General features: G+C 47.2%; 1 protein-coding gene across 2 annotated transcripts in view; it reads left to right on the forward strand.

Moving 5' to 3' along the window:
* Positions 1–632: 632 nt before the first annotated feature.
* LOC139555966 (zinc finger protein DPF3) overlaps positions 633–26,593 on the forward strand; it is a 60,965-nt gene continuing 35,004 nt past the window's right edge. For both annotated transcript variants that reach the window (XM_071369388.1, XM_071369389.1), the window contains exon 1: positions 633–759. In XM_071369388.1, the coding sequence (XP_071225489.1) occupies positions 728–759 (32 nt within the window). In that variant the 5' untranslated portion in view covers positions 633–727. The remainder of the gene's footprint in view (positions 760–26,593) is intronic.

A 26,593-nucleotide genomic window follows, 5' to 3' on the forward strand; every position in this document is an offset into this window, starting at 1 on the left:
CGAAATGTAACTTTAATCATATTTCTCATGAATGAAACATTGTAACATTGTATCAGAGATGACTGTCGTCTGTAGTGATAAAGAAGTTGTGATTGGTTTAGGTTATGGATAGAGCATTGCTTTGTAATGAATTTCTTGTGTAAACAAACCTTCGTGTTTGATTAATGCTTCTATAATATGAATCAAACCAAAATCTGCCCCATGTTATTGTATTTTACTGCACTACTGCATAGGATCATATCATTCTTCTAATACCATTCTATTTGTTTTTTGCTTAAATGCCACTGAAGGAAGAAGAGTCTTTAATATGTTGAGAAAATAAAAGATGGTCGGTTTGCGACAGGCACAAAGGAACACAGTAGGGACAACTGACCATGTTTTTATTTTCCCTGCTCGGAAATGGAGCCACTCCTTGGAATATCTCTTTCATACACCGGGTTATATACCCACACTACGCAATGGATTTATACTTGCTAGTGAACGGTGACGATGTGCATATGTGTGCAACATCACAGATTAATATGAAGTTGTACTCTAGCTACTGTATCAAGCTTATCGTCTTTATGAAACGCTTTTGACAGTTTTCTCATAAGCCACGCCCGATATCTGGATACTATCATTGTATTGGTTAAGGAGCGGGGCGCCTAGAACCTTATTGGTTGTTTTCTTCATAGGGGTCCCAAACAGCTCCGAGATTTAGAGTATTGGGTTACAGTTTCGCAGCAAAATGGCGACTGTCATTCAGAATCCTCTCAAATCGTAAGTAATCTTTAAAATGCTATATTCCTTTCCCCGAAAAAAAAACCGCATTTGCTTGGATGCAAAGGTTGCATTCAATACAGGAGAAATGCACAACAAATTGAGTGGAATAATGCAATAGCGGATTTTATATGATGTTTGTAAACATATCATAACGTGTATTGAAACAATTATAAGTTAGGACAAAATGTGTCGTTTTGTTTGTATGTATTAGTCTCTACACGAATGGATTCGGAGCATAAAGCATGTAGTCGTGAGAACGCTTTTAAGAAAATATATTTATATGCGCATGAAACAATGTTCTGCACTCCGTTTTACGCTGCGTGGACAAGTCAATTGTGTATGGACTTCTTTTACAAAAGTTGTTAGATATTCGGCTACATTAATAGCCTAAGAACACCGGGATAAGTGTTTGTTAACAGATATAGATATAGGCTACTTCCATTGTTCAGGTCCGTTTTATTACTTGGAATTCACGTCAACTAACCAGCGCTTCTTTTGTGCGCTCTCTCATCAATAGCCAACATTAGGATAATGTATATTCAGTATTTATAATGTGGGATTATTTTCACAGTAAAAAAACACACGGAGTACCAAGTGATGATGGGCTATCATTTGAGTAGCCTATGCATGGGATTGCTTTTTACTGTCTGCGACAGATTTCGGGAGCAAAAGGTCCGATCAGGCTGAGCGCACAGGAGCCGTGTCCGTGAAGGGAAAACTGTTTACCATCAGGAATCGCTTTACTGGGATCGGCTCATAGAACTAGTGGTCTAATCTAATGTGATAAATAACAAGTCTATGCGTCTCAATAGTGTCAACACTGTTTTTGAGCACGGAACACATCTCTATGAGCTGTATGTGTTTTGTCTGTCTGCTATTGAAATGAAGCAACAAGTCAATGTACCTCCTGACTTCTGTAGTCACTACTGCTCTCCTGTAGTCACTACTGCTCTCCTGTAGTCACTACTGCTCTCCTGTAGTCACTGCTGCTCTCCTGTAGTCACTGCTGTAGTCACTACTGCACTCATGTAGTCACTGCTGTAGTCACTACTGCTCTCCTGTAGTCACTACTGCTCTCCTGTAGTCACGGCTGCTCTTCTGTAGTCACTACTGCTCTCCTGTAGTCACTATTGCTCTCCTGTAGTCACTGCTGCTCTCCTGTAGTCACTACTGCTCTCCTGTAGTCACTATTGCACTCCTGTAGTCACTGCTGCTCTCCTGTAGTCACTACTGCACTCATGTAGTCACTACTGCTCTCCTGTAGTCACGGCTGCTCTTCTGTAGTCACTATTGCTCTCCTGTAGTCACTATTGCTCTCCTGTAGTCACTGCTGCTCTCCTGTAGTCACTGCTGTAGTCACTACTGCACTCATGTAGTCACTGCTGTAGTCACTACTGCTCTCCTGTAGTCACTACTGCTCTCCTGTAGTCACGGCTGCTCTTCTGTAGTCACTATTGCTCTCCTGTAGTCACTGCTGCTCTCCTGTAGTCACTACTGCTCTCCTGTAGTCACTACTGCTCTCCTGTAGTCACTGCTGCTCTCCTGTAGTCACTGCTGTAGTCACTACTGCACTCATGTAGTCACTGCTGTAGTCACTACTGCTCTCCTGTAGTCACTACTGCTCTCCTGTAGTCACGGCTGCTCTTCTGTAGTCACTATTGCTCTCCTGTAGTCACTGCTGCTCTCCTGTAGTCACTACTGCTCTCCTGTAGTCACTACTGCTCTCCTGTAGTCACTACTGCTCTCCTGTAGTCACTACTGCTCTCCTGTAGTCACTGCTGCTCTCCTGTAGTCACTGCTGTAGTCACTACTGCACTCATGTAGTCACTGCTGTAGTCACTACTGCTCTCCTGTAGTCACTACTGCTCTCCTGTAGTCACGGCTGCTCTTCTGTAGTCACTACTGCTCTCCTGTAGTCACTATTGCTCTCCTGTAGTCACTGCTGCTCTCCTGTAGTCACTACTGCTCTCCTGTAGTCACTATTGCACTCCTGTAGTCACTGCTGCTCTCCTGTAGTCACTACTGCACTCATGTAGTCACTACTGCTCTCCTGTAGTCACGGCTGCTCTTCTGTAGTCACTATTGCTCTCCTGTAGTCACTATTGCTCTCCTGTAGTCACTGCTGCTCTCCTGTAGTCACTGCTGTAGTCACTACTGCACTCATGTAGTCACTGCTGTAGTCACTACTGCTCTCCTGTAGTCACTACTGCTCTCCTGTAGTCACGGCTGCTCTTCTGTAGTCACTATTGCTCTCCTGTAGTCACTGCTGCTCTCCTGTAGTCACTACTGCTCTCCTGTAGTCACTGCTGCTCTCCTGTAGTCACTGCTGCACTCCTGTAGTCACTGCTGCTCTCCTGTAGTCACTGCTGCTCTCCTGTAGTCACTACTGCTCTCCTGTAGTCACTGCTGCTCTCCTGTAGTCACTACTGTAGTCACTGCTGCTCTCCTGTAGTCACTACTGCTCTCCTGTAGTCACTACTGCTCTCCTGTAGTCACGGCTGCTCTCCTGTAGTCACTACTGCTCTCCTGTAGTCACTGCTGCTCTCCTGTAGTCACTGCTGCTCTCCTGTAGTCACGGCTGCTCTCCTGTAGTCACTACTGCTCTCCTGTAGTCACGGCTGCTCTCCTGTAGTCACTGCTGCTCTCCTGTAGTCACTACTGCTCTCCTGTAGTCACTGCTGCTCTCCTGTAGTCACTACTGCTCTCCTGTAGTCACTGCTGCTCTCCTGTAGTCACGGCTGCTCTCCTGTAGTCACTACTGCTCTCCTGTAGTCACGGCTGCTCTCCTGTAGTCACTGCTGCTCTCCTGTAGTCACTACTGCTCTCCTGTAGTCACTACTGCTCTCCTGTAGTCACTGCTGCTCTCCTGTAGTCACTGCTGCACTCCTGTAGTCACTGCTGCTCTCCTGTAGTCACTGCTGCTCTCCTGTAGTCACTACTGCTCTCCTGTAGTCACTGCTGCTCTCCTGTAGTCACTACTGTAGTCACTGCTGCTCTCCTGTAGTCACTACTGCTCTCCTGTAGTCACTACTGCTCTCCTGTAGTCACGGCTGCTCTCCTGTAGTCACTACTGCTCTCCTGTAGTCACTGCTGCTCTCCTGTAGTCACTGCTGCTCTCCTGTAGTCACTACTGCTCTCCTGTAGTCACTGCTGCTCTCCTTTAGTCACTGCTGTAGTCACTACTGCTCTCCTTTAGTCACTACTGCTCTCCTGTAGTCACTGCTGCTCTCCTTTAGTCACTGCTGTAGTCACTACTGCTCTCCTTTAGTCACTACTGCTCTCCTGTAGTCACTACTGCTCTCATGTAGTCACTACTGCTCTCCTGTAGTCACTGCTGCTCTCCTTTAGTCACTGCTGTAGTCACTACTGCTCTCCTTTAGTCACTACTGCTCTCCTGTAGTCACTACTGCTCTCATGTAGTCACTACTGCTCTCCTGTAGTCACTGCTGCTCTCCTTTAGTCACTGCTGTAGTCACTACTGCTCTCATGTAATCACTGCTGCTCTCCTGTAGTCACTGCTGTAGTCACTACTGCTCTCCTGTAGTCACTGCTGTAGTCACTACTGCTCTCCTTTAGTCACTACTGCACTCATGTAGTCACTACTGCTCTCATGTAGTCACTACTGCTCTCCTGTAGTCACTACTGCTCTCATGTAGTCACTACTGCTCTCCTGTAGTCACTACTGCTCTCCTGTAGTCACTACTGCTCTCATGTAGTCACTGCTGCTCTCCTGTAGTCACTACTGCTCTCCTGTAGTCACTGCTGCTCTCTTGTAGTCACTACTGTAGTCACTACTGTAGTCACTACTGCTCTCCTGTAGTCACTGCTGCTCTCCTGTAGTCACTGCTGTAGTCACTACTGCTCTCCTGTAGTCACTGCTGTAGTCACTACTGCTCTCCTTTAGTCACTACTGCTCTCATGTAGTCACTGCTGCTCTCCTGTAGTCACTACTGCTCTCCTGTAATCACTGCTGTAGTCACTACTGCTCTCATGTAGTCACTACTGCTCTCTTGTAGTCACTATTGCTCTCCTGTAGTCACTGCTGTAGTCACTACTGCTCTCTTGTAGTCACTACTGCTCTCCTGTAATCACTGCTGTAGTCACTACTGCTCTCTTGTAGTCACTACTGCTCTCCTGTAATCACTGCTGTAGTCACTACTGCTCTCATGTAGTCACTACTGCTCTCTTGTAGTCACTACTGCTCTCCTGTAATCACTGCTGTAGTCACTACTGCTCTCATGTAGTCACTACTGCTCTCCTGTAGTCACTACTGCTCTCCTGTAGTCACTACTGCTCTCCTGTAGTCACGGCTGCTCTCCTGTAGTCACTACTGCTCTCCTGTAGTCACTGCTGCTCTCCTGTAGTCACTGCTGCTCTCCTGTAGTCACGGCTGCTCTCCTGTAGTCACTACTGCTCTCCTGTAGTCACGGCTGCTCTCCTGTAGTCACTGCTGCTCTCCTGTAGTCACTACTGCTCTCCTGTAGTCACTGCTGCTCTCCTGTAGTCACTACTGCTCTCCTGTAGTCACTGCTGCTCTCCTGTAGTCACGGCTGCTCTCCTGTAGTCACTACTGCTCTCCTGTAGTCACGGCTGCTCTCCTGTAGTCACTGCTGCTCTCCTGTAGTCACTACTGCTCTCCTGTAGTCACTACTGCTCTCCTGTAGTCACTGCTGCTCTCCTGTAGTCACTGCTGCACTCCTGTAGTCACTGCTGCTCTCCTGTAGTCACTGCTGCTCTCCTGTAGTCACTACTGCTCTCCTGTAGTCACTGCTGCTCTCCTGTAGTCACTACTGTAGTCACTGCTGCTCTCCTGTAGTCACTACTGCTCTCCTGTAGTCACTACTGCTCTCCTGTAGTCACGGCTGCTCTCCTGTAGTCACTACTGCTCTCCTGTAGTCACTGCTGCTCTCCTGTAGTCACTGCTGCTCTCCTGTAGTCACTACTGCTCTCCTGTAGTCACTGCTGCTCTCCTTTAGTCACTGCTGTAGTCACTACTGCTCTCCTTTAGTCACTACTGCTCTCCTGTAGTCACTGCTGCTCTCCTTTAGTCACTGCTGTAGTCACTACTGCTCTCCTTTAGTCACTACTGCTCTCCTGTAGTCACTACTGCTCTCATGTAGTCACTACTGCTCTCCTGTAGTCACTGCTGCTCTCCTTTAGTCACTGCTGTAGTCACTACTGCTCTCCTTTAGTCACTACTGCTCTCCTGTAGTCACTACTGCTCTCATGTAGTCACTACTGCTCTCCTGTAGTCACTGCTGCTCTCCTTTAGTCACTGCTGTAGTCACTACTGCTCTCATGTAATCACTGCTGCTCTCCTGTAGTCACTGCTGTAGTCACTACTGCTCTCCTGTAGTCACTGCTGTAGTCACTACTGCTCTCCTTTAGTCACTACTGCACTCATGTAGTCACTACTGCTCTCATGTAGTCACTACTGCTCTCCTGTAGTCACTACTGCTCTCATGTAGTCACTACTGCTCTCCTGTAGTCACTACTGCTCTCCTGTAGTCACTACTGCTCTCATGTAGTCACTGCTGCTCTCCTGTAGTCACTACTGCTCTCCTGTAGTCACTGCTGCTCTCTTGTAGTCACTACTGTAGTCACTACTGTAGTCACTACTGCTCTCCTGTAGTCACTGCTGCTCTCCTGTAGTCACTGCTGTAGTCACTACTGCTCTCCTGTAGTCACTGCTGTAGTCACTACTGCTCTCCTTTAGTCACTACTGCTCTCATGTAGTCACTGCTGCTCTCCTGTAGTCACTACTGCTCTCCTGTAATCACTGCTGTAGTCACTACTGCTCTCATGTAGTCACTACTGCTCTCTTGTAGTCACTATTGCTCTCCTGTAGTCACTGCTGTAGTCACTACTGCTCTCTTGTAGTCACTACTGCTCTCCTGTAATCACTGCTGTAGTCACTACTGCTCTCTTGTAGTCACTACTGCTCTCCTGTAATCACTGCTGTAGTCACTACTGCTCTCATGTAGTCACTACTGCTCTCTTGTAGTCACTACTGCTCTCCTGTAATCACTGCTGTAGTCACTACTGCTCTCATGTAGTCACTACTGCTCTCCTGTAGTCACTACTGCTCTCCTGTAGTCACTATTGCTCTCCTGTAGTCACTACTGCTCTCCTGTAGTCACTACTGCTCTCCTGTAGTCACTGCTGCTCTCCTGTAGTCACTATTGCTCTCCTGTAGTCACTATTGCTCTCCTGTAGTCACTGCTGCTCTCCTGTAGTCACTACTGCTCTCCTGTAGTCACTACTGCTCTCCTGTAGTCACTGCTGCTCTCCTGTAGTCACTATTGCTCTCCTGTAGTCACTATTGCTCTCCTGTAGTCACTACTGCTCTCCTGTAGTCACTATTGCTCTCCTGTAGTCACTGCTGCTCTCCTGTAGTCACTACTGCTCTCCTGTAGTCACTGCTGCTCTCCTGTAGTCACTACTGCTCTCCTGTAGTCACTACTGCTCTCCTGTAGTCACTACTGCTCTCCTGTAGTCACTACTGCTCTCCTGTAGTCACTGCTGTAGTCACTACTGCTCTCCTGTAGTCACTACTGCTCTCCTGTAGTCACTACTGCTCTCCTGTAGTCACTGCTGTAGTCACTACTGCTCTCCTGTAGTCACTACTGCTCTCCTGTAGTCACTACTGCTCTCCTGTAGTCACTACTGCTCTCCTGTAGTCACTACTGCTCTCCTGTAGTCACTACTGCTCTCCTGTAGTCACTGCTGTAGTCACTACTGCTCTCCTGTAGTCACTACTGCTCTCCTGTAGTCACTACTGCTCTCCTGTAGTCACTGCTGCCTGGATGTTGGTGATAACAACTTTGTTTCTGTGTAAAAGCCTTGCAGCATTCTCCCATCTGTCTGTGAGAAGTGATGTGATTCTATTCACAGACCGGCTGTATGTCTCCGTCCCACATGGAACCATATTCCCTGTGTGTAGTGCACACATTTTAACCAGGGATCTGTTCAGAAATAGTGCACTACATAGGGAATAGTGTACCATTTGGGACACATGCAGACTCTTTGCCTCCTAGACACGCTAGACTATCAGGACATATTTACCCACATTTGCTGTGGAATGTAGCGAAGGGGTCTGGCACAGAGTTATGACACAGCCTATTGTTGGAGTGGTAGTCAGAAGAACAGACTGCATTCCTGGTCTACACTAAACAAGCTCCATTGTTTGGTCTAACAGATGGTCCTTCACTGACAGCCAAGCAAAGCAACCAAACAGACAGTGCGGTCAACGTGTTTGTGTCCCGATGGTGCATGGGCTGAAATATGCATGCAGTTACACACAAGATGCCGTCTTGCCAATTGACTACTAAAAACGATATCCATAGATAATGTTGTTTTCACCATAGATATACTGTTGTTTTCACTATAGATACTGTTCTTAGTCACTTGGCTACGTTCCTGGTTGAACCAGTGTGAAGTCAAGCTAAATTCTACCTGGCCCAGACTATATTCTATCTGTTTTAAAGCCAGGCTAAATTCTACCTGGCCCAGACTATATTCTGTCTGTTTTATAGCCAGGCTAAATTCTACCTGGCCCAGACTATATTCTGTCTGTTTTATAGCCAGGCTAAATTCTACCTGGCCCAGACTATATTCTGTCTGTTTTATAGCCAGGCTAAATTCAACCTGGCCCAGACTATATTCTATCTGTTTTAAAGCCAGGCTAAATTCTACCTGGCCCAGACTATATTCTGTCTTTTTTATAGCCAGGCTAAATTCTACCTGGCCCAGACTATATTCTGTCTGTTTTAAAGCCAGGCTAAATTCAACCTGGCCCAGACTATATTCTATCTGTTTTAAAGCCAGGCTAAATTCAACCTGGCCTAGACTATATTCTGTCTTTTTTATAGCCAGGCTAAATTCTACCTGGCCCAGACTATATTCTGTCTGTTTTATAGCCAGGCTAAATTCTACCTGGCCCAGACTATATTCTGTCTGTTTTATAGCCAGGCTAAATTCTACCTGGCCCAGACTATATTCTGTCTGTTTTATAGCCAGGCTAAATTCTACCTGGCCCAGACTATATTCTGTCTGTTTTATAGCCAGGCTAAATTCTACCTGGCCCAAACGACATTATTTTTCTATGGTGTTATCTACCATTTCAGAAGACTCCTCCATAGGAAATTCAGTTAAAGCATGAAAGAAAGGACCTTTTGTCTGCAATGCATTGTATCACAGGGATGGAGAGAGTCTAGTTTTACATAGATATGAATCACATATTCAAATATATCCTCTTTGTGCCAGGCCTTGTCAAGGGAAAAGGGGATACATAGTCAGTTGGACAATTATGTCTTCTGCAATTTAATCCATTTAACCCAGAGAGGTGCAGGGGACTGCTTGTCGCTCTCCCTCGCCATCTTGGGTTTAATGTGGTTCCTATCTGACCATTGTGTTTCTATGAGAGGTGTCGGGTTTTGCACTTAGCTCGTAACAACATCCCCTGTTCTGTTGATAAGAGGTTTGGGACAGTGGGAAGTTCAATGTCCATGGCTTGTCTCCTGCTCTCTGCATAAAACAAAACCATTTTTAAATAACAAAGAGCATAGGCTTAAGAAGACTGGATGCATATATATACTTATATTCATACTTAGGAGATGGACAAAATGGGGAGAGAGAGAGCGCGAGAGAGAGAGAGAGAGAGAGAGAAAGTGTGAGGTCCCTCACTATGGTGATAATACCGTATGGTCCCTGGCAATTCCCAGCCCTACTGGATACTTTAATATATTATGCTATTAGCGTTTTTAAAACGGTGGTTACATTTGAAGTTAGTTATTACTATAGTATTATCAATGAATAAGACTATTCTCTGACGAAGTGAGTTCAGTTATTACCATTTTAATTACAGGACGCCTCAGTGTTGAGCCTGTCTGGGAAACACAAATAACAGAAAGTCTCAAGATGGTGTACCTGTTAAGTCACATCGTTAACAACAGGAAGATAACAGCATACCTGCTAGTGCTGCTGTCTCACATCAAATTAACATTTAGTCAGCATATGGCATCATCATGACACGTCATCTGGCATCTCAGAATAAACCATTCACATCGTTCTTCTGAATTGTGGATGTTCTAAATATTATTCATGTTTATTTATTCATTTGATTTATTTTATTTTACCTTAGCAAGTCTTTTTTGGGGGGGGGATTCAACGATGTGTCTTTGAAAGAGAGCAGGCAACATGTCAGCAAAGGGAAACATTGCATTTACATAGACCCCCTCCCCCTTCCCACAATGCAACACAATAAAAGAAGATCATACAGAAACAATAGTCAGAGACAATATGCTACACTGGCCTGTTTCTGCAGGGTCGGGGTCCGTGCACTCGCTGTAAACGTGTGTCTCTGTGACTTGAACTGTGAGGTTGGAGGCACTTACCCATGAGGGATATAGAGCTGGGCAGATCTGGCTCGGTGTTTATAGAATGCGGGGGCGGGCTGAGCACGGGGGAAATGTATAGGAGAAGAAGGTGTGTGTGTATGGGGGGGGGGGGGGGGTGTCTGGAGGAGTGGGGACTGTGTGTGTGTGTGTGTGTGTGTGTGTGTGTGTGTGTGTGTGTGTGTGTGTGTGTGTGTGTGTGTGTGTGTGTGTGTGTGTGTGTGTGTGTGTGTGTGTGTGTGTGTGTGTGTGTCTGGCTTACAGGAACCCACTCCCCTCCCCTCCCCCATTTAGCGTGAGAGGAAGAGGGAGCTAGAGTGATTGATGGGTGAATTACACGTGTGCTTTCAGACCAGCTCTCAACACTGGGGCAGCTCCCCGGCTCTCTGGCCTTTTGTGATTCCCGCTCGGTTTTTGGGAATGGCCGAGCTGGCGGGAATGTTTTCCAGGCGTTGGGAATTAGAACGGCCAGGAACATTTGGCACCCTTTCCCCTTGTGTCGTGCACTTCTTTTGTCCAGGGCCCATAGGCCTCTGGTCTAAAGTAGTGCACTAGATAGGGAATAGTGTGCCATTTGGGACACAACATTGTTTCACAGGGAGACTCATGGAGGGATCATAAATCCTTTTTCCTGTTCAGCACATGGATCTGGCACGTTTCTGTATGTAGACTGAGGGAGAGGGGGGAGAGGGTGTGTGTACGAGTGGGGAGAGGGTGTGTGTACGAGGGGGGAGAGGGTGTGTGTACGAGTGGGGAGAGGGTGTGTGTACGAGGGGGGAGAGGGTGTGTGTACGAGGGGGGAGAGGGTGTGTGTACGAGTGGGGAGAGGGGGGAGAGGGTGTGTGTACGAGTGGGGAGAGGGTGTGTGTACGAGGGGGGAGAGGGTGTGTGTACGAGGGGGGAGAGGGTGTGTGTACGAGTGGGGAGAGGGTGTGTGTACGAGTGGGGAGAGGGTGTGTGTGTGTAAGGTTGAAGGGGAGAGTGTGTGTGACATTATTTTCATACATCTCAATCTCACTATCCTACTCTCTCTCCATCGCTATTTCTCCCTCTCTCCCAGTGTCCCTCTCCAACTCTCCCAGTGTCCCTCTCCCCTTTCCATCTTTCTATCGTTCTCCCTCCATCTCTCCCTCTCTCCCAGTGTCCCTCTTCATCTCTCTATCGCTCTCCCTCCATCTCTCCCTCTCTCCCAGTGTCCCTCTCCATCACTCGATCACTCTCCCTCTCCCCTCTCCCTTGAAAAAGAGATTTCAAATTTCAATGAGCCCTTCCTGGTTGAATAAAGATTAAACAAACAAAAATAATCTCTATCGGTCTCCCTCGCTCTATCACTCTCCATCTCTCCCCTTTCCATCGCTCTATCGCTTTCTCTCAATTCTTCTCCTCCTGTCTGTCTGGGTCTGGGGAAACAGTTTTCCTCCCCCTTCTCCTACAAAAACCTCTCAGCTCCACCTAGCCTCCCCTAGCCCCCTAGCCACCCCAAGCCACTCATAGCCTCCTCTAGCCACCTGGAGGAGGATGAGGAGGTTTGGAGGAGGGTTGAGGTAGGATGAGGAGGTTTGGAGGAGGACGAGGAGGGTTGGAGGAGGTTGAGGAGGGTTGGTTGAGGAGGGTTGGTGGAGGTTGAGGAGGATTGGAGGAGATTGAGGAGGGTGGGAGAAGGATGAGGAGGTTTGGAGGAGGATGAGGAGGGTTGGAGGAGGTTGAGGAGGGTTGGAGGAGGATGAGGAGGGTTGGATGAGGTTGAGGAGGGTTGGAGGAGGTTGAGGAGGGTTGGATGAGGAAGGCTGGATGAGGAAGGCTGGAGGAGGTTTGGAGGAGGATGAGGAGGTTTGGGGGAGGTTGAGGAGGGCTGTAGAAGGGTAAGGAGGGTTGGAGGAGGTTGAGGAGGATTGGAGGAGATTGAGGAGGATTGGAGGAGATTGAGGAGGGTTGGAGGAGGGTTGGAGGAGGTTGAGGAGGGTTGGAGAAGGTTGAGGAGGATGAGGAGGGTTGGAGGAGGTTGAGGAGGGTTGGTTGAGGAGGGTTGGTGGAGGTTGAGGAGGATGAGGAGGTTTGGAGGAGATTGAGGAGGGTTGGAGAAGGATGAGGAGGGTTCGAGGAGGATAAGGAGGGCTGGAGGAGGTTGAGGAGGGCTGTAGAAGGGTGAGGAGGGTTGGAGGAGGTTGAGGAGGATTGGAGGAGATTGAGGAGGGTTGGAGAAGGATGAGGAGGGTTCGAGGAGGATAAGGAGGGCTGGAGGAGGTTGAGGAGGGCTGTAGAAGGGTGAGGAGGGTTGGAGGAGGTTGAGGAGGATTGGAGGAGATTGAGGAGGGTTGGAGGAGGATGAGGAGGGTTGAAGGAGGATGAGGAGGGCTGGAGGGTTGGAGTAGGTTGAGGGCTGGAGGAGGATGAGGAGGGCTGGAGGAGGATGAGGAGGGTTGGAGGAGGATGAGGAGGGTTGGAGGAGGATGAGGAGGGTTGAAGGAGGATGAGGAGGGTTGAAGGAGGTTGAGGAGGGTTGGAGGAGGATGAGGAGGGTTGAAGGAGGTTGAGGAGGGTTGAAGGAGGAGGAAGAGGAGGGTTGGTTGAGGAGGGTTGGAGGAGGATGAGGAGGTTGAGGTGGGTTGGAGGAGGAGGATGAGGAGGGCTAGAGGAGGATGAGGAGGAGGAGGATGAGGAGACGGATGGTTGGATGAGGAGGGCTGGAGGAGGAGGATGAGGAGGGTTGGAGGAGGTTGAGGAGGGCTGGAGGAGGATGAGGAGGGCTGGAGGAGGATGAGGAGGGCTGGTGGAGGACGAGGAGGCCTGGAGGAGGATGAGGAGGACTGAGAGGGCTTTATACAGCAGGGTTTAACCTCTTCTGATAGAGGAAGCACTACCTATGTGTAGGAGACACACACATGCGCAGTCATCATACACACGCACACACATACACTCAGTCTGAAGGTAACTGTAGAACCGCAGCTAATTCTAGTCTGAGGTGGAACCGTTTTCCAAGTTGGTGTTTACCACTAAGACCTAAATTAGATTTGCTGGGGGGGGGGGCTGGATATATACACGACATGGCCAAAGTATGTGGACACCTGCTCGTCGAACATCTCATTCCAAAATCATGGGCATTAATATGGAGATGGTCCCCCCTTTGTTGCTATAACAGCCTCCAATCTTCTGGGAAGGTTTTCCACTAGATGTTGGAACATTGCTGCGGGGACTTGCTTCCATTCAGCCACAAGAGCATTAGTGAGGTCGGGCACTGATGTTGGGCGATTAGGCCTGGCTCACAGTCAACGTTCCAATTCATCCCAAAGGTGTTCGGTGGGGTTGAGGTCAGGGCTCTGTGCAGCCCAGTGAAGTTCTTCCATACCGATCTCGACAAACCGTTTCTGTATGGACCTCGCTTTGTGCACGGCGGCGGCAGGTAGCTTAGTGGTTCGAGCGTTGGGCCAGTAACCGAAAGGTTTCTGGATCGAATCCCCGAGCTGACAAGGTACAAATCTGTCGTTCTGCCCCTGAACAAGGCAGTTAACCCACTGTTCCCCTGTTGGCCATTATTGTAAATAAGAATTTGTTCTTAACTGACTTGCCTAGTTAAATAAAGGTTAACAAAATAAAATAGTTATGCTGAAACAGGAAAGGGCCTTCACCAAACTGTTGCCTCAAAGTTGGAAGCACAGAATAGTCTAGAATGTCAAAAACAGCCCCAGACCATTATTCATCCTCCACCAAAATTTACAGTTGGCACTATGCATTGGGGCAGGTAGCATTCTCCTGGCATGTGCCAAACCCAGATTTGTCTGTTGGACTGCCAGATGGCGAACTTTGATTCATCACTCCAGAGAACATGTTTCCACTGCTCCAGAGTCCAATGGCAGCGAGCTTTCAATTCAATGATGTGGAAACAACATTGATTCAACCAGTGGGAGAGAGAGGGAGGGGAAGAGGGGGAGGGAGAGAGGGAGGGGAAGAGGGGGCGAGGGAGAGAGAGGGAGAGAGGGGGAGGGGAGGAGGGAGAGAGAGGGAGAGAGGGAGATTCGAGGGGAAGAGGGAGAGAGGGGAAGAGGGAGAGCGAGGGGAAGAGGGAGAGAGGGGAAGAGGAGGGGAAACTCTTTGGCCTTTATTTCATAGACAACCTGTCCCCAACAGAAGGATTCAATAGGACTGGGCTCTATAGGTTAAGTCTATAAATGAATATTCATGGTATATTCATATTAACCTCTCATTGGAAGTGTGATACTGTTACCACTGCTTTACGCATATGGAATGTAATTAGAACTTTTGCCATCCAATGAAAAGCTTCAGGTCATGATTATTCATAGATACCTGTGAGTTGCTGGGGGGCTCTAGAGGTTGAATAGAAGAGAGAGGAGAGAGAGGTGCATTAGAATATGAAGCATGAGGGAGGAGGGACTCTGTTGGTCTCTAGGGAGAGAGAGGTGCATTAGAATATGAAGCATGAGGGAGGAGGGACTCTGTTGGTCTCTAGGGAGAGAGAGGTGCATTAGAATATGAAGCATGAGGGAGGAGGGACTCTGTTGGTCTCTAGGGAGAGAGAGGTGCATTAGAATATGAAGTATGAGGGAGGAGGGACTCTGTTGGTCTCTAGGGAGAGAGAGGTGCATTAGAATATGAAGCATGAGGGAAGAGGGACTCTGTTGGTCTCTAGGGAGTGAGAGTGGTGAATGTATTGAGACAGATGAGGGAAATGGAGAGTGAGAGAGAGAGAGACACACAGAGAGACAGAGACTCCTCCCTCTTGGTGAGTGGCTTCCTGCTGCTGTGTAGTTCCACTGTAAACAGCATGTGAGAGTGGGTAGCAGTTAAACTAAGCCTGACTGGTTTGAACACTACTATTTACATCCGGCGCCGAAAAGAGATGGCCGCCTCGCTTCGCGTTCCTTGGAAAATATGCAGTATTTTGTTTTTTTATGTGTTATTTCTTACATCGGTACCCCAGGTAATCTTAGGTTTCATTACATACAGTCGGGAGGAACTACTGAATATACGATTAACGTCAACTCATCATCGTTCCTACCAGGAATATGACTTTCCCGAAACGGATCCAGTGTTTTGCCTTCCACCCAATACAATGGATCTGATCCCAGCCGGCGACCCTGTGCGACGCCGTAAAAGGGGCAAACGAGGCGGTCTCCTGGTCAGGCTTCGGAGACGGGCACATCGCGCTCCACTCCCTAGCATACTACTCGCCAATGTCCAGTCTCTTGACAATAAGGTTGATGAAATCCGAGCACGGGTAGCATTCCAGAGAGACATCAGGGATTGCAACGTGCTCTGCTTCACGGAAACATGGCTAACTCAAGAGACGCTAACGGAGTCGGTGCAGCCAGCTGGTTTCTTCATGCATCGCGCCGACAGAAACAAACATCTTTCTGGTAAGAAGAGGGGCGGGGGGGTATGCCTTATGATTAACGAGACGTGGTGTGATCATCATAACAACACACAGGAACTCAAGTCATTCTGTTCACCTGATCTAGAACTCCTCACAATCAAATGTCGACCGCATTATCTACCAAGGGAATTCTCCTCGATCATAATCACAGCCGTATATATTCCCCCCCAAGCAGACACATCGATGGCCCTGAACGAACTTTATCTGACTCTTTGTAAACTGGAAACCACACACCCTGAGGCTGCATTCATCGTAGCTGGGGATTTTAACAAGGCTAATCTAAAAACAAAACTCCCTAAATTCTATCAGCATATCGATTGTGCTACCAGGGCTGGAAAAACCCTAGATCATTGTTATACTAATTTCCGCGACGCATATAAGGCCCTCCCCCGCCCCCCTTTCGGAAAAGCTGACCACGACTCCATTTTGTTGATTCCAGCCTACAAACAGAAACTAAAACAACAAGCTCCCGCGCTCAGGTCTGTTCAACGCTGGTCCGACCAATCTGATTCCACGCTTCAAGACCGCAATGTTCCGCATTGCGTCCAACAACAATATTGACGAATATGCTGATTCGGTGAGCGAGTTCATTAGGAAGTGCATTGACGATGTCGTACCCACAGCAACGATTAAAACATTCCCAAACCAGAAACCGTGGATTGACGGCAGCATTCGCGTGAAACTGAAAGCGCGAACCACTGCTTTTAACCAGGGCAAGGTGACCGGAAGCATGACCGAATACAAACAGTGTAGCTATTCTCTCCGCAAGGCAATCAAACAGGCTAAGTCCCAGTACAGAGACAAAATCGAGTCGCAATTCAACAGCTCAGACACAAGAGGTATGTGGCAGGGTCTACAGTCAATCACGGATTACAAAAAGAAAACCAGCCCCGTCGCGGACCAGGATGTCTTGCTCCCAGACAGGCTAAACAACTTTTTTGCCCGCTTTGAGGACAATACAGTGCCACTGACACGGCCCCCTACCAAAACCTGCGGGCTCTCCTTCACTGCAGCCGAGGTGAGTAAAACATTTAAACGTGTTAACCCTCGCAAGGCTGCAGGCCCAGACGGCATTCCCAGCCGCGTCCTCAGAGCATGCGCAGACCAGCTGGCTGGTGTGTTTACGGACATATTCAATCAATCCTTATCCCAGTCTGCTGTTCCCACATGCTTCAAGAGGGCCACCATTGTTCCTGTTCCCAAGAAAGCTAAGGTAACTGAGCTAAACGACTACCGCCCCGTAGCACTCACTTCCGTCATCATGAAGTGCTTTGAGAGACTAGTCAAGGACCATATCACCTCCACCCTACCGGACACCCTAGACCCACTCCAATTTGCTTACCGACCCAATAGGTCCACAGACGATGCAATCGCAACCACACTGCACACTGCCCTAACCCATCTGGACAAGAGGAATACCCATGTGAGAATGCTGTTCATCGATTACAGCTCAGCATTTAACACCATAGTACCCTCCAAACTCGTCATCAAGCTCGAGACCCTGGGTCTCGACCCCGCCCTGTGCAACTGGGTCCTGGACTTCCTGACGGGCCGCCCCCAGGTGGTGAGGGTAGGTAACAACATCTCCACCCCGCTGATCCTCAACACTGGGGCCCCACAAGGGTGCGTTCTGAGCCCTCTCCTGTACTCCCTGTTCACCCACGACTGCGTGGCCATGCACGCCTCCAACTCAATCATCAAGTTTGCGGATGACACTACAGTGGTAGGCTTGATTACCAACAACGACGAGACGGCCTACAGGGAGGAGGTGAGGGCCCTCGGAGTGTGGTGTCAGGAAAATAACCTCACACTCAACGTCAACAAAACAAAGGAGATGATTGTGGACTTCAGGAAACAGCAGAGGGAGCACCCCCCTATCCACATCGACGGGTCAGTAGTGGAGAAGGTGGAAAGTTTTAAGTTCCTCGGTGTACACATCACGGACAAACTGAATTGGTCCACCCACACAGACAGCGTCGTGAAGAAGGCGCAGCAGCGCCTCTTCAACCTCAGGAGGCTGAAGAAATTCGGCTTGTCACCAAAAGCACTCACAAACTTCTACAGATGCACAATCGAGAGCATCCTGTCGGGCTGTATCACCGCCTGGTACGGCAACTGCTCCGCCCACAACCGTAAGGCTCTCCAGAGGGTAGTGAGGTCTGCAGAACGCATCACCGGGGGCAAACTACCTGCCCTCCAGGACACCTACACCACCCGATGTCACAGGAAGGCCATAAAGATCATCAAGGACAACAACCACCCAAGCCACTGCCTGTTCACCCCGCTATCATCCAGAAGGCGAGGTCAGTACAGGTGCATCAAAGCAGGGACCGAGAGACTGAAAAACAGCTTCTATCTCAAGGCCATCAGACTGTTAAACAGCCACCACTAACATTTAGCGGCCGCTGCCAACATACTGACTCAACTCCAGCCACTTTAAAAATGGGAATTGATGGAAATTATGTAAAAATGTACCACTAGCCACTTTAAACAATGCCACTTAATATAATGTTTACATACCCTACATTACCCATCTCATATGTATATACTGTACTCTATATCATCTACTGCATCTTGCCATCTTTATGTAATACATGTACCACTAGCCACTTTAAACTATGCCACTTTATGTTTACATACCCTACAGTACTCATCTCATATGTATATACCGTACTCTATACCATCTACTGCATCTTGTCTATGCCGTTCTGTACCACCACTCATTCATATATCTTTATGTACATATTCTTTATCCCTTTACACTTGTGTGTGTATAAGGTAGTAGTTGTGGAATTGTTAGGTTAGATTACTTGTTGGTTATTACTGCATTGTCGGAACTAGAAGCACAAGCATTTCGCTACACTCGCATTAACATCTGCTAACCATGTGTATGTGACTAATAAAATTTGATTTGATTTGATTTGATTTGATTATATGAAAACATTCCACTGGCCTCTCAAACTGGCCTCTCCAATTGTCACTGCGTGTGTGTGTCCGTGTGTGTGTGTGTGTGTGACAATGCAATACTAACAAAGCCATTTGCACTACCCAACGTCCAATCTGTTGTCGAGAATGTCAGAAGTATCATCATGGCATGTTATAGAACTCAATTCAATTTAAAGGGCTTTATTGGCATGGGAAACATATGTCAACATTGCCAAAGAAAGTGAAATATATAATAAACAAAAGTGAAACTAACAGTAAACAACACACAGAGAGACAGGCAACGAGAGGCAGATGAATATAGTAGCTTATAATTAATCAATATGGCACGAGAAGGTGTGGATACAGCCACAAACCCCAGAGGTGCCTTATTGCTATTATAAACTGGTTACCAGAGAAGTAAACATTTATTTTAGAGCATTAAAAATTTATATTTTGTCATATACGGTCAAATACATATATACGGTATACGGTCTGATATACCACGGCTCTCAGCCAATCAGCATTCAGGGCTCGAACCACCCAGTTTATAATACAACCTATCATATCAGGCACACAGAGAGACAGGCAACGAGAGGCAGATGAACTGGTTATGTCAACTTTTAACTTTGTCTAAGCTCAGTGTTTTGCGACTGAAGAGGTAACAGGGCTTGAACCAGCAAACCAACATTTACATAGCAAATGCACTGTCTCCAGTGGGGGAAACATATGTTTACATTGCCTAAGCAAATGGAATAGACAATTCTCTGTCTCGCGCTCTCTCTCTCTCAATATCAATTTCAATTTAAGGGCTTTATTGGCATGATCGTCGTCAAGGAAATGACCGGACCAAGTTGCAGGCGTGGTAAGCGTACATTCCTTTATTTTAAATGTCGCCAACAAAAACAATAAACAACAAAACGAACGTGAAGCTCTGTAAGGCTATACATCCCGCTAACAAAGACAACAACCCACAAATGAGAAAAGGAAAAAAAGGCTGCCTAAGTATGATTCCTAATCAGAGACAACGATAGACAGCTGTCCCTGATTGAGAATCATACCCGGCCAAAAACAAAGAACCAGAAAGCATAGACTTTCCCACCCGAGTCACACCCTGACCAAACAAACAGAGAATAGAAGGATCTCTACGGTCAGAGCGTGACAAGTAGATAATAAACAAAAGTGAAATAAATTATAAAAAATTAACAGTAACAGTCACAAAGTTCCAAAAGAATAAAGACATTTCAAATGTCATATTATGTGTAAATAGTCCAAGTACAAAAGATAAATAAATAAATAATTAAACATAAATATGGTATTCTTCACTGGTTGCCCTTTTCTTGTGGCAACAGGTCACAAATCTTGCTACTGTGATATTTCACCTAGTAGATATGAGAGTTTATCAAAACTGGATTTGTTTAAAAAATCTTTGCGGGTCTGTGTAATCTGAGGGAAATATGTGTCTCTAATATGGTCATACATTTGGCAGGAGGTGAGGAAGTGCAACTCAGTTTCCACCTCATTTTGTGGGCAGTGAGCACATAGCCTGTCTTCTCTTCAGAGCCAGGTCTGCCTACGGCGGCCTTTTTCAATATCAAGGCTATGCTCACTGTGTCTGTACATAGTCAAGGATTTCCTTACGTTTGGGTCAGTCACAGTGGTCAGGTATTCTGCCAAATAGCATTCTAGTTTGCTCTGTTTAAAAAAAAAAAAAGAAGGATTCTTTCCAATGTGTCAAATAATGATCTTTTTGTTTTCTCATGATTTGGTTGGGTCTAATTGTGTTGCTGTCCTCCTCCTGGTATTAGTTGAAGTGTTTCCAGTCTCAACAGGAACAGGAAGCTACTTCTCTCTCTCTCTGGAGACTCACAGGTTCTATCAGGAAACTCTCTCTGAGAGGAAAAGGGTTTCTGTAACATGAAAAACTTACATAAGCAACAGATCAACTATTCAACCCGTAATGGACACAGAGAGTCACATGGCTTAGAGCAAAATGTTCTGATGTTCCAGATCTGTGTGTGTGTGCGTGTGTGTCTGTGTGTGTGTGTCTGCGCATGTGTGTGTGTGTGTATGTATGTTTGGATTATAGGACACTTTTCATCCCACATCTTTAAAGGCATACCGTGACAATCCCACTCTCTCTCTCCCTCTCACACACACACACACACACACACACACACACACACACACACACACACACACACACACACACACACACACACACACACACACACACACACACACACACACACACACACACACACACACACACACTGGAGTGTGGTGTGCTCCTCTGTAGCTGGGCCTAGCTGTACATCCTAGCTGTACATCCTTATGTAATGGTGTAGAGAGACCTGAGGGAAGGAACACACACTCTCCTTGGTAGGAGTGGGACAGAAATATCCAGAGAATATGGCAGGGCAGAGACAGAGGGAGAGAGAGAATATGGCAGGGCAGAGACAGAGGGAGAGAGAGAATATGGCAGGGCAGAGACAGAGGGAGAGAAAGATGCCGGTAGGGGAAGAGAGAGCTGTGATGGGGAAAGGGAGGAGCTTGGTATAGAAGGGGAGGATTTTGGTATAGAAAGGGAGGAGCTTGGTATAGAAGGGGAGGGGCTTGGTATAGAAGGGGAGGAGTTTGGTATAGAAAGGGAGGAGCTTGGTATAGAAGGGGAGGAGCTTGGTGTAGAAAGGGAGGAGCTTGGTATAGAAGGGGAGGAGCTTGGTGTAGAAAGGGAGGAGCTTGGTGTAGAAAGGGAGGGGCTTGGTGTAGAAAGGGAGGAGCTTGGTGTAGAAAGGGAAGAGCTTGGTGTAGAAAGGGAAGAGCTTGGTGTAGAAAGGGAGGAGCTTGGTATAGAAGGGGAGGAGCTTGGTGTAGAAAGGGAGGAGCTTGGTATAGAAGGGGAGGAGCTTGGTGTAGAAAGGGAAGAGCTTGGTGTAGAAAGGGAGGAGCTTGGTATAGAAGGGGAAGAGCTTGGTGTAGAAAGGGAGGAGCTTGGTGTAGAAAGGGAGGAGCTTGGTGTAGAAAGGGAGGAGCTTGGTGTAGAAAGGGAGGAGCTTGGTGTAGAAAGGGAAGAGCTTGGTGTAGAAGGGGAGGAGCTTGGTGTAGAAAGGGAAGAGCTTGGTGTAGAAAGGGAAGAGCTTGGTGTAGAAAGGGAGGAGCGAGTGAGAGGTACGTCTTTTTATTTAACCTTTAAATTAATTTAAATAATTTTTAATGAACCTAATTTTAACAGGGAAGGCATATTGAGACCTATTTAGGAATCAGTCAAGTAAAATCAATTCATTAGGCCCTAATGTATGGATTTCACATTACTGGGAATGCAGATATGCATCTGTTGGTCACAGATACCTTTAAAGAAAAAGGTAGGGGGGCCTCCCGAGTAGCACCGCGGTCTAAGGCACTGCATCGCAGTGATAAGGCGCCACTACAGCCTCGGGTTTGATCACAGGCTGTGTCACAGGCAACCGTGACCGGGAGACCCATGGAGGCAGCGCACAATTGGCCCAGCGTCGTCCGGGTTAGGGGAGGGTTCGACCAGGGGGGGGCTTTACTTGGCTCATCGCGCTCTAGCGACTCATTTTGGCGGGCCGGGCGCCTGCAGGCTGACGTCGGTCATCAGTTGAATAGTGTTTCCTCCGACACATTGGTGCAGCTGGCTTCCAGGTTAAGTGGGTGGGTGTTGAGGAGCGCGGTTTGGCGGGTCATGTTTCGGAGGAAGCATGACTAGACCTTCGCCTCTCCCGAGACCGTTGGGGAGTTGCAGCAATGAGACAAGATCGAAATAGGAGAGAAAAAAGAGGGTAAAAAAATATATATATAATTTTAAAAAAGGAGAGCAGGTCCCAGTGTGGATCCCTGTGGTACACCTTTATGTACTTCAAGAAATTCCGACTTAACCCCACCAATCACGATGGCCTGAGTTCTGTCACTAAGTTAACCATGAACAGGCGTCAGTGCTCAGGCCTATCGAGGTCAATTTATTCAGTAAAACTACTGTAATGTTTCTGGCAGTAATCCTGCATTCCAACCTGACAGAAATCTACTGGTCATATTGGCTGGCAGAAAATGAGAGAAAGGGGGTAGGAGAGAAAGAGAGAGAAGGGGGGTAGGAGAGAAAGAGCGAGATGGACATGAGGTAGTGAGAGACAGATTGGGAGGGAGAGGTAGTGAGAGAGGGAGAGGTAGTGAGGGAGAGATTAGAAGAGAGAGGGAGAGGTAGTGAGAGACAGATTAGGACAGAGAGGGAGAGGGAGAGGTAGTGAGATACAGATTAGGAGAGACAGGGAGAGGTAGTGAGAGACAGATTAGGAGAGAGATGGAGAGGTAGTGAAAGACATATTAGGAGAGACAGGGAGAGGTAGTGAGAGACAGATTAAGAGGGAGAGATAGTGATAGACAGATTATGAGAGAGAGGGAGAGGTAGTGAGAGACAGATTATGAGAGAGAAGGAGAGGTAGTGAGAAACAGATTAGGAGAGACAGGGAGAGGTAGTGAGGGAGAGATTAGGAGATGAAGAGATGAAGAGAGAAAGGGAAGAGGGAGAGAGAGCTAGGTAGGACACATCTGTTAATGGTCCTCCTGCCAGTAATGGTCCTCCTGGCAGTAATGGGCCTCCTGCCAGTAATGGTCCTCCTGCCAGTAATGGTCCTCCTGCCAGTAATGGTCCTCCCTGCCAGTAATGGTCCTCCTGCCAGTAATGGTCCTCCTGCCAGTAATGGTCCTCCTGGCAGTAATGGTCCTCCTGCCAGTAATCCTGATTTCCATCCAGCATGTGACATGTTTAGCTGGTCAGATCCCAGTGTTATCAAGTCAATGGTAAGGTCCTTGGTAAAGGTCAAGGGGATGTCTGTGTTTATCTTTAGGCCTTCCTGCCATCTTCAGCACAACACTGCAGGGCAAGCGGTACCGGAGCGCCAATTCTAGGTCCAAAAGGCTTCTAAACAGCTTCGACCCGCAAGCCATACGACTCCTGAATATCTAATCAAATGGCTACCCAGACTATTTGCCCCCCCCCCCCCTCTTCTACACTGCTGCTACTCTGTTATTATCTATGCATAGTCACTTTAATAACTCTACCTACATGTACATATTACCTCAAAAGACCTCGACACCGGTGCCCCCGCAGATTGACTCAATACCAGTACCCCCTGTATATAGCCTCCACATTGACTCTGTACCGGTACCCCCTGTATATAGCCTCCACATTGTCTCTGGACCGGTACCCCCTGTATATAGCCTCCACATTGACTCTGTACTGTTACCCCCTGTATATAGCCTCCACATTGACTCTGTACTGGTACCCCCTGTATATAGCCTCCACATTGACTCTGTACCGGTACCCCTGTATATAGCCTCCACATTGACTCTGTACCGGTACCCCCTGTATATAGCCTCCACATTGACTCTGTACCGGTACCCCCTGTATATAGCCTCCACATTGACTCTGTACCAGTACCCCCTGTATATAGCCTCCACATTGACTCTGTACCGGTACCTCCTGTATATAGCCTCCACATTGACTCTGTACCAGTACCCCCTGTATATAGCCTCCACATTGACTCTGTACCAGTACCCCCTGTATATAGCCTCCACATTGACTCTGTACCGGTACCCCCTGTATATAGCCTCCACATTGACTCTGTACCAGTACCCCCTGTATATAGCCTCCACATTGACTCTGTACCGGTACCCCCTGTATATAGCCTCCACATTGACTCTGTACCGGTAAGCCCTGTATATAGCCTCCACATTGACTCTGTACTGGTACCCCCTGTATATAGCCTCCACATTGACTCTGTACCGGTACCCCCTGTATATAGCCTCCACATTGACTCTGTACCGGTACCCCCTGTATATAGCCTCCACATTGACTCTGTACCAGTACCCCCTGTATATAGCCTCCACATTGACTCTGTATCGGTACCCCCTGTATATAGCCTCCACATTGACTCTGTACCTGTACCCCCTGTATATAGCCTCCACATTGACTCTGTACCGGTACCTCCTGTATATAGCCTCCACATTGACTCTGTACCGGTACCCCCTGTATATAGCCTCCACATTGACTCTGTACTGGTACCCCCTGTATATAGCCTCCACATTGACTCTGTACCTGTACCCCCTGTATATAGTCTCCACATTGACTCTGTACCGGTACCCCCTGTATATAGCCTCGCTATTGTTATTTTACTGCTGCTCTTTAATTATTATTTAATTATTTGTTACTTTTATTTCTTTTTTTTTTTGTATTTTTCTTAAACTTGCATTGTTGGTTAAAGGCTTGTAAGTAAGCATTTCACTGTTGTATTCGGCCGCATGTGACAAATAAAAATTTGATTTGAAGTACGTAACCTTATGTAGAGATGTAGATATACTGTTGGCCATTAGAAAGGTAATACATTTATTAGGCAAAGAGTGTTTTTTCCTAATCAATGAATCTGATCAGGGGGAAAATCTAGGCCCTGTAGTTAATTATAGGTGTTTTAATACCAACACGTACTGTGGCATGATACCTTTTACACATGCTCTTGTCATTCTGTCAGTCTTACTAATTATACTACCGCTGTTTCTAGGGTGGAAGTCATTTATTTTATAAGAGTGACAGCAGCGCATTGCTAAGTTAACAACGTGACATTAATTGAGTTATAATGACACCAGATGTGTTCTAGAATCTTGAGGACAACTGTCTCGTCACTAACGGGATTCTAAATCTAATACTGTTCCTCCTCCCATTTACTTCCTGAACGGGGATGCCAACACGAAGCAGCTATTGTCCCAGTTAAAACAATATCTGTAAACGATCTGCTTGTTATTGTGTACATTAAACTCTTTGAATTAGATACACAGCAGTCAATCCACATATACACTTCAGTCTGATCGTAACTTCTCTGTGTGTTTGGTGTTTTAAAGGTGTTTTTACCTGCTTGTCTTATCTGGGATAATAAAGATGGATTCATTTATTGATAGGTGGCTTGTCAGTTAGAAAACGTTATTCCCCTCCTTTTCTCTCGATAATAGCAGAAGAAGAAAAAGCTTGTTTAAACCACCGGTCATAGATTGACCTGCTCAGAAACCGTTGTGGTCTGTATTCACTGCAGGCACACAGTCCTTACATACACATTGTGTGATTAGTGGTTAATGTTGCTGCTGCCCCCAACCCTCTCAGCTCCATGGCAGATATGTAGAATTGCAGGAAATTAGCTTTAAAACGGCAAACTCCCTCTCTCCTTCCCGATCTCCTTCCCTACCTCCTTCCCTATCTCCTTCCCTATATCAGAACACTGCTCTTCTTTGTACCCCGGTTGAAACTACAGCTTGTCCTCTTTGTCCAGTCTGGCATTCCTCACATAGCGATCTGTGTATCTTCTGGGGGGAGTGAGGGAGGGAGGGAGGGAGGGAGGGAGACCGAGGGAGGGAGGGACCGAGGGAGGGAAGGACCGAGGGAGGGAAGGACCGAGGGAGGGAGGGAGGGAGGGAGGGAGGGAGGGAGAACATCAGATCTAATGTCGACTGAGATCTACCCTGGGAGAGACACTCTAGACCCTCTCACCTTCCCTCTTAGCCCTGGTTGTGGTAAAGGGTGGTGTAGACCCTCTCACCGATGTACAGACTCAGGGAGCATAGCCTTGCTATTGAGAGGGGCCGCCATAGGCAGACCTGGCTCTCTTTTGTACTTGAACTATTTGCACATAATATTACATTTGAAATGTCTTTATTCTTTTGGAACTTTTGTGACTGTTACTATTAATTTTTTATAATTTATTTCACTTTTTATTTATTATCTACTTCATTTGCTTAGGCAATGTAAACATATGTTTCCCCCACTGGAGACAGTGCATTTGCTATGTAAATGTTGGTTTGCTGGTTCAAGCCCTGTTACCTCTTCAGTCGCAAAACACTGAGCTTAGACAAAGTTAAAAGTTGACATAACCAGTTCATCTGCCTCTCGTTGCCTGTCTCTCTGTGTGCCTGATATGATAGGTTGTATTATAAACTGGGTGGTTCGAGCCCTGAATGCTGATTGGCTGAGAGCCGTGGTATATCAGACCGTATACCGTATATATGTATTTGACCGTATATGACAAAATATAAATTTTTAATGCTCTAAAATAAATGTTTACTG

Source organism: Salvelinus alpinus, chromosome 27 (genome assembly GCF_045679555.1).
Source record: "Salvelinus alpinus chromosome 27, SLU_Salpinus.1, whole genome shotgun sequence".
NCBI classification, from domain to species: Eukaryota; Metazoa; Chordata; class Actinopteri; order Salmoniformes; family Salmonidae; genus Salvelinus; species Salvelinus alpinus.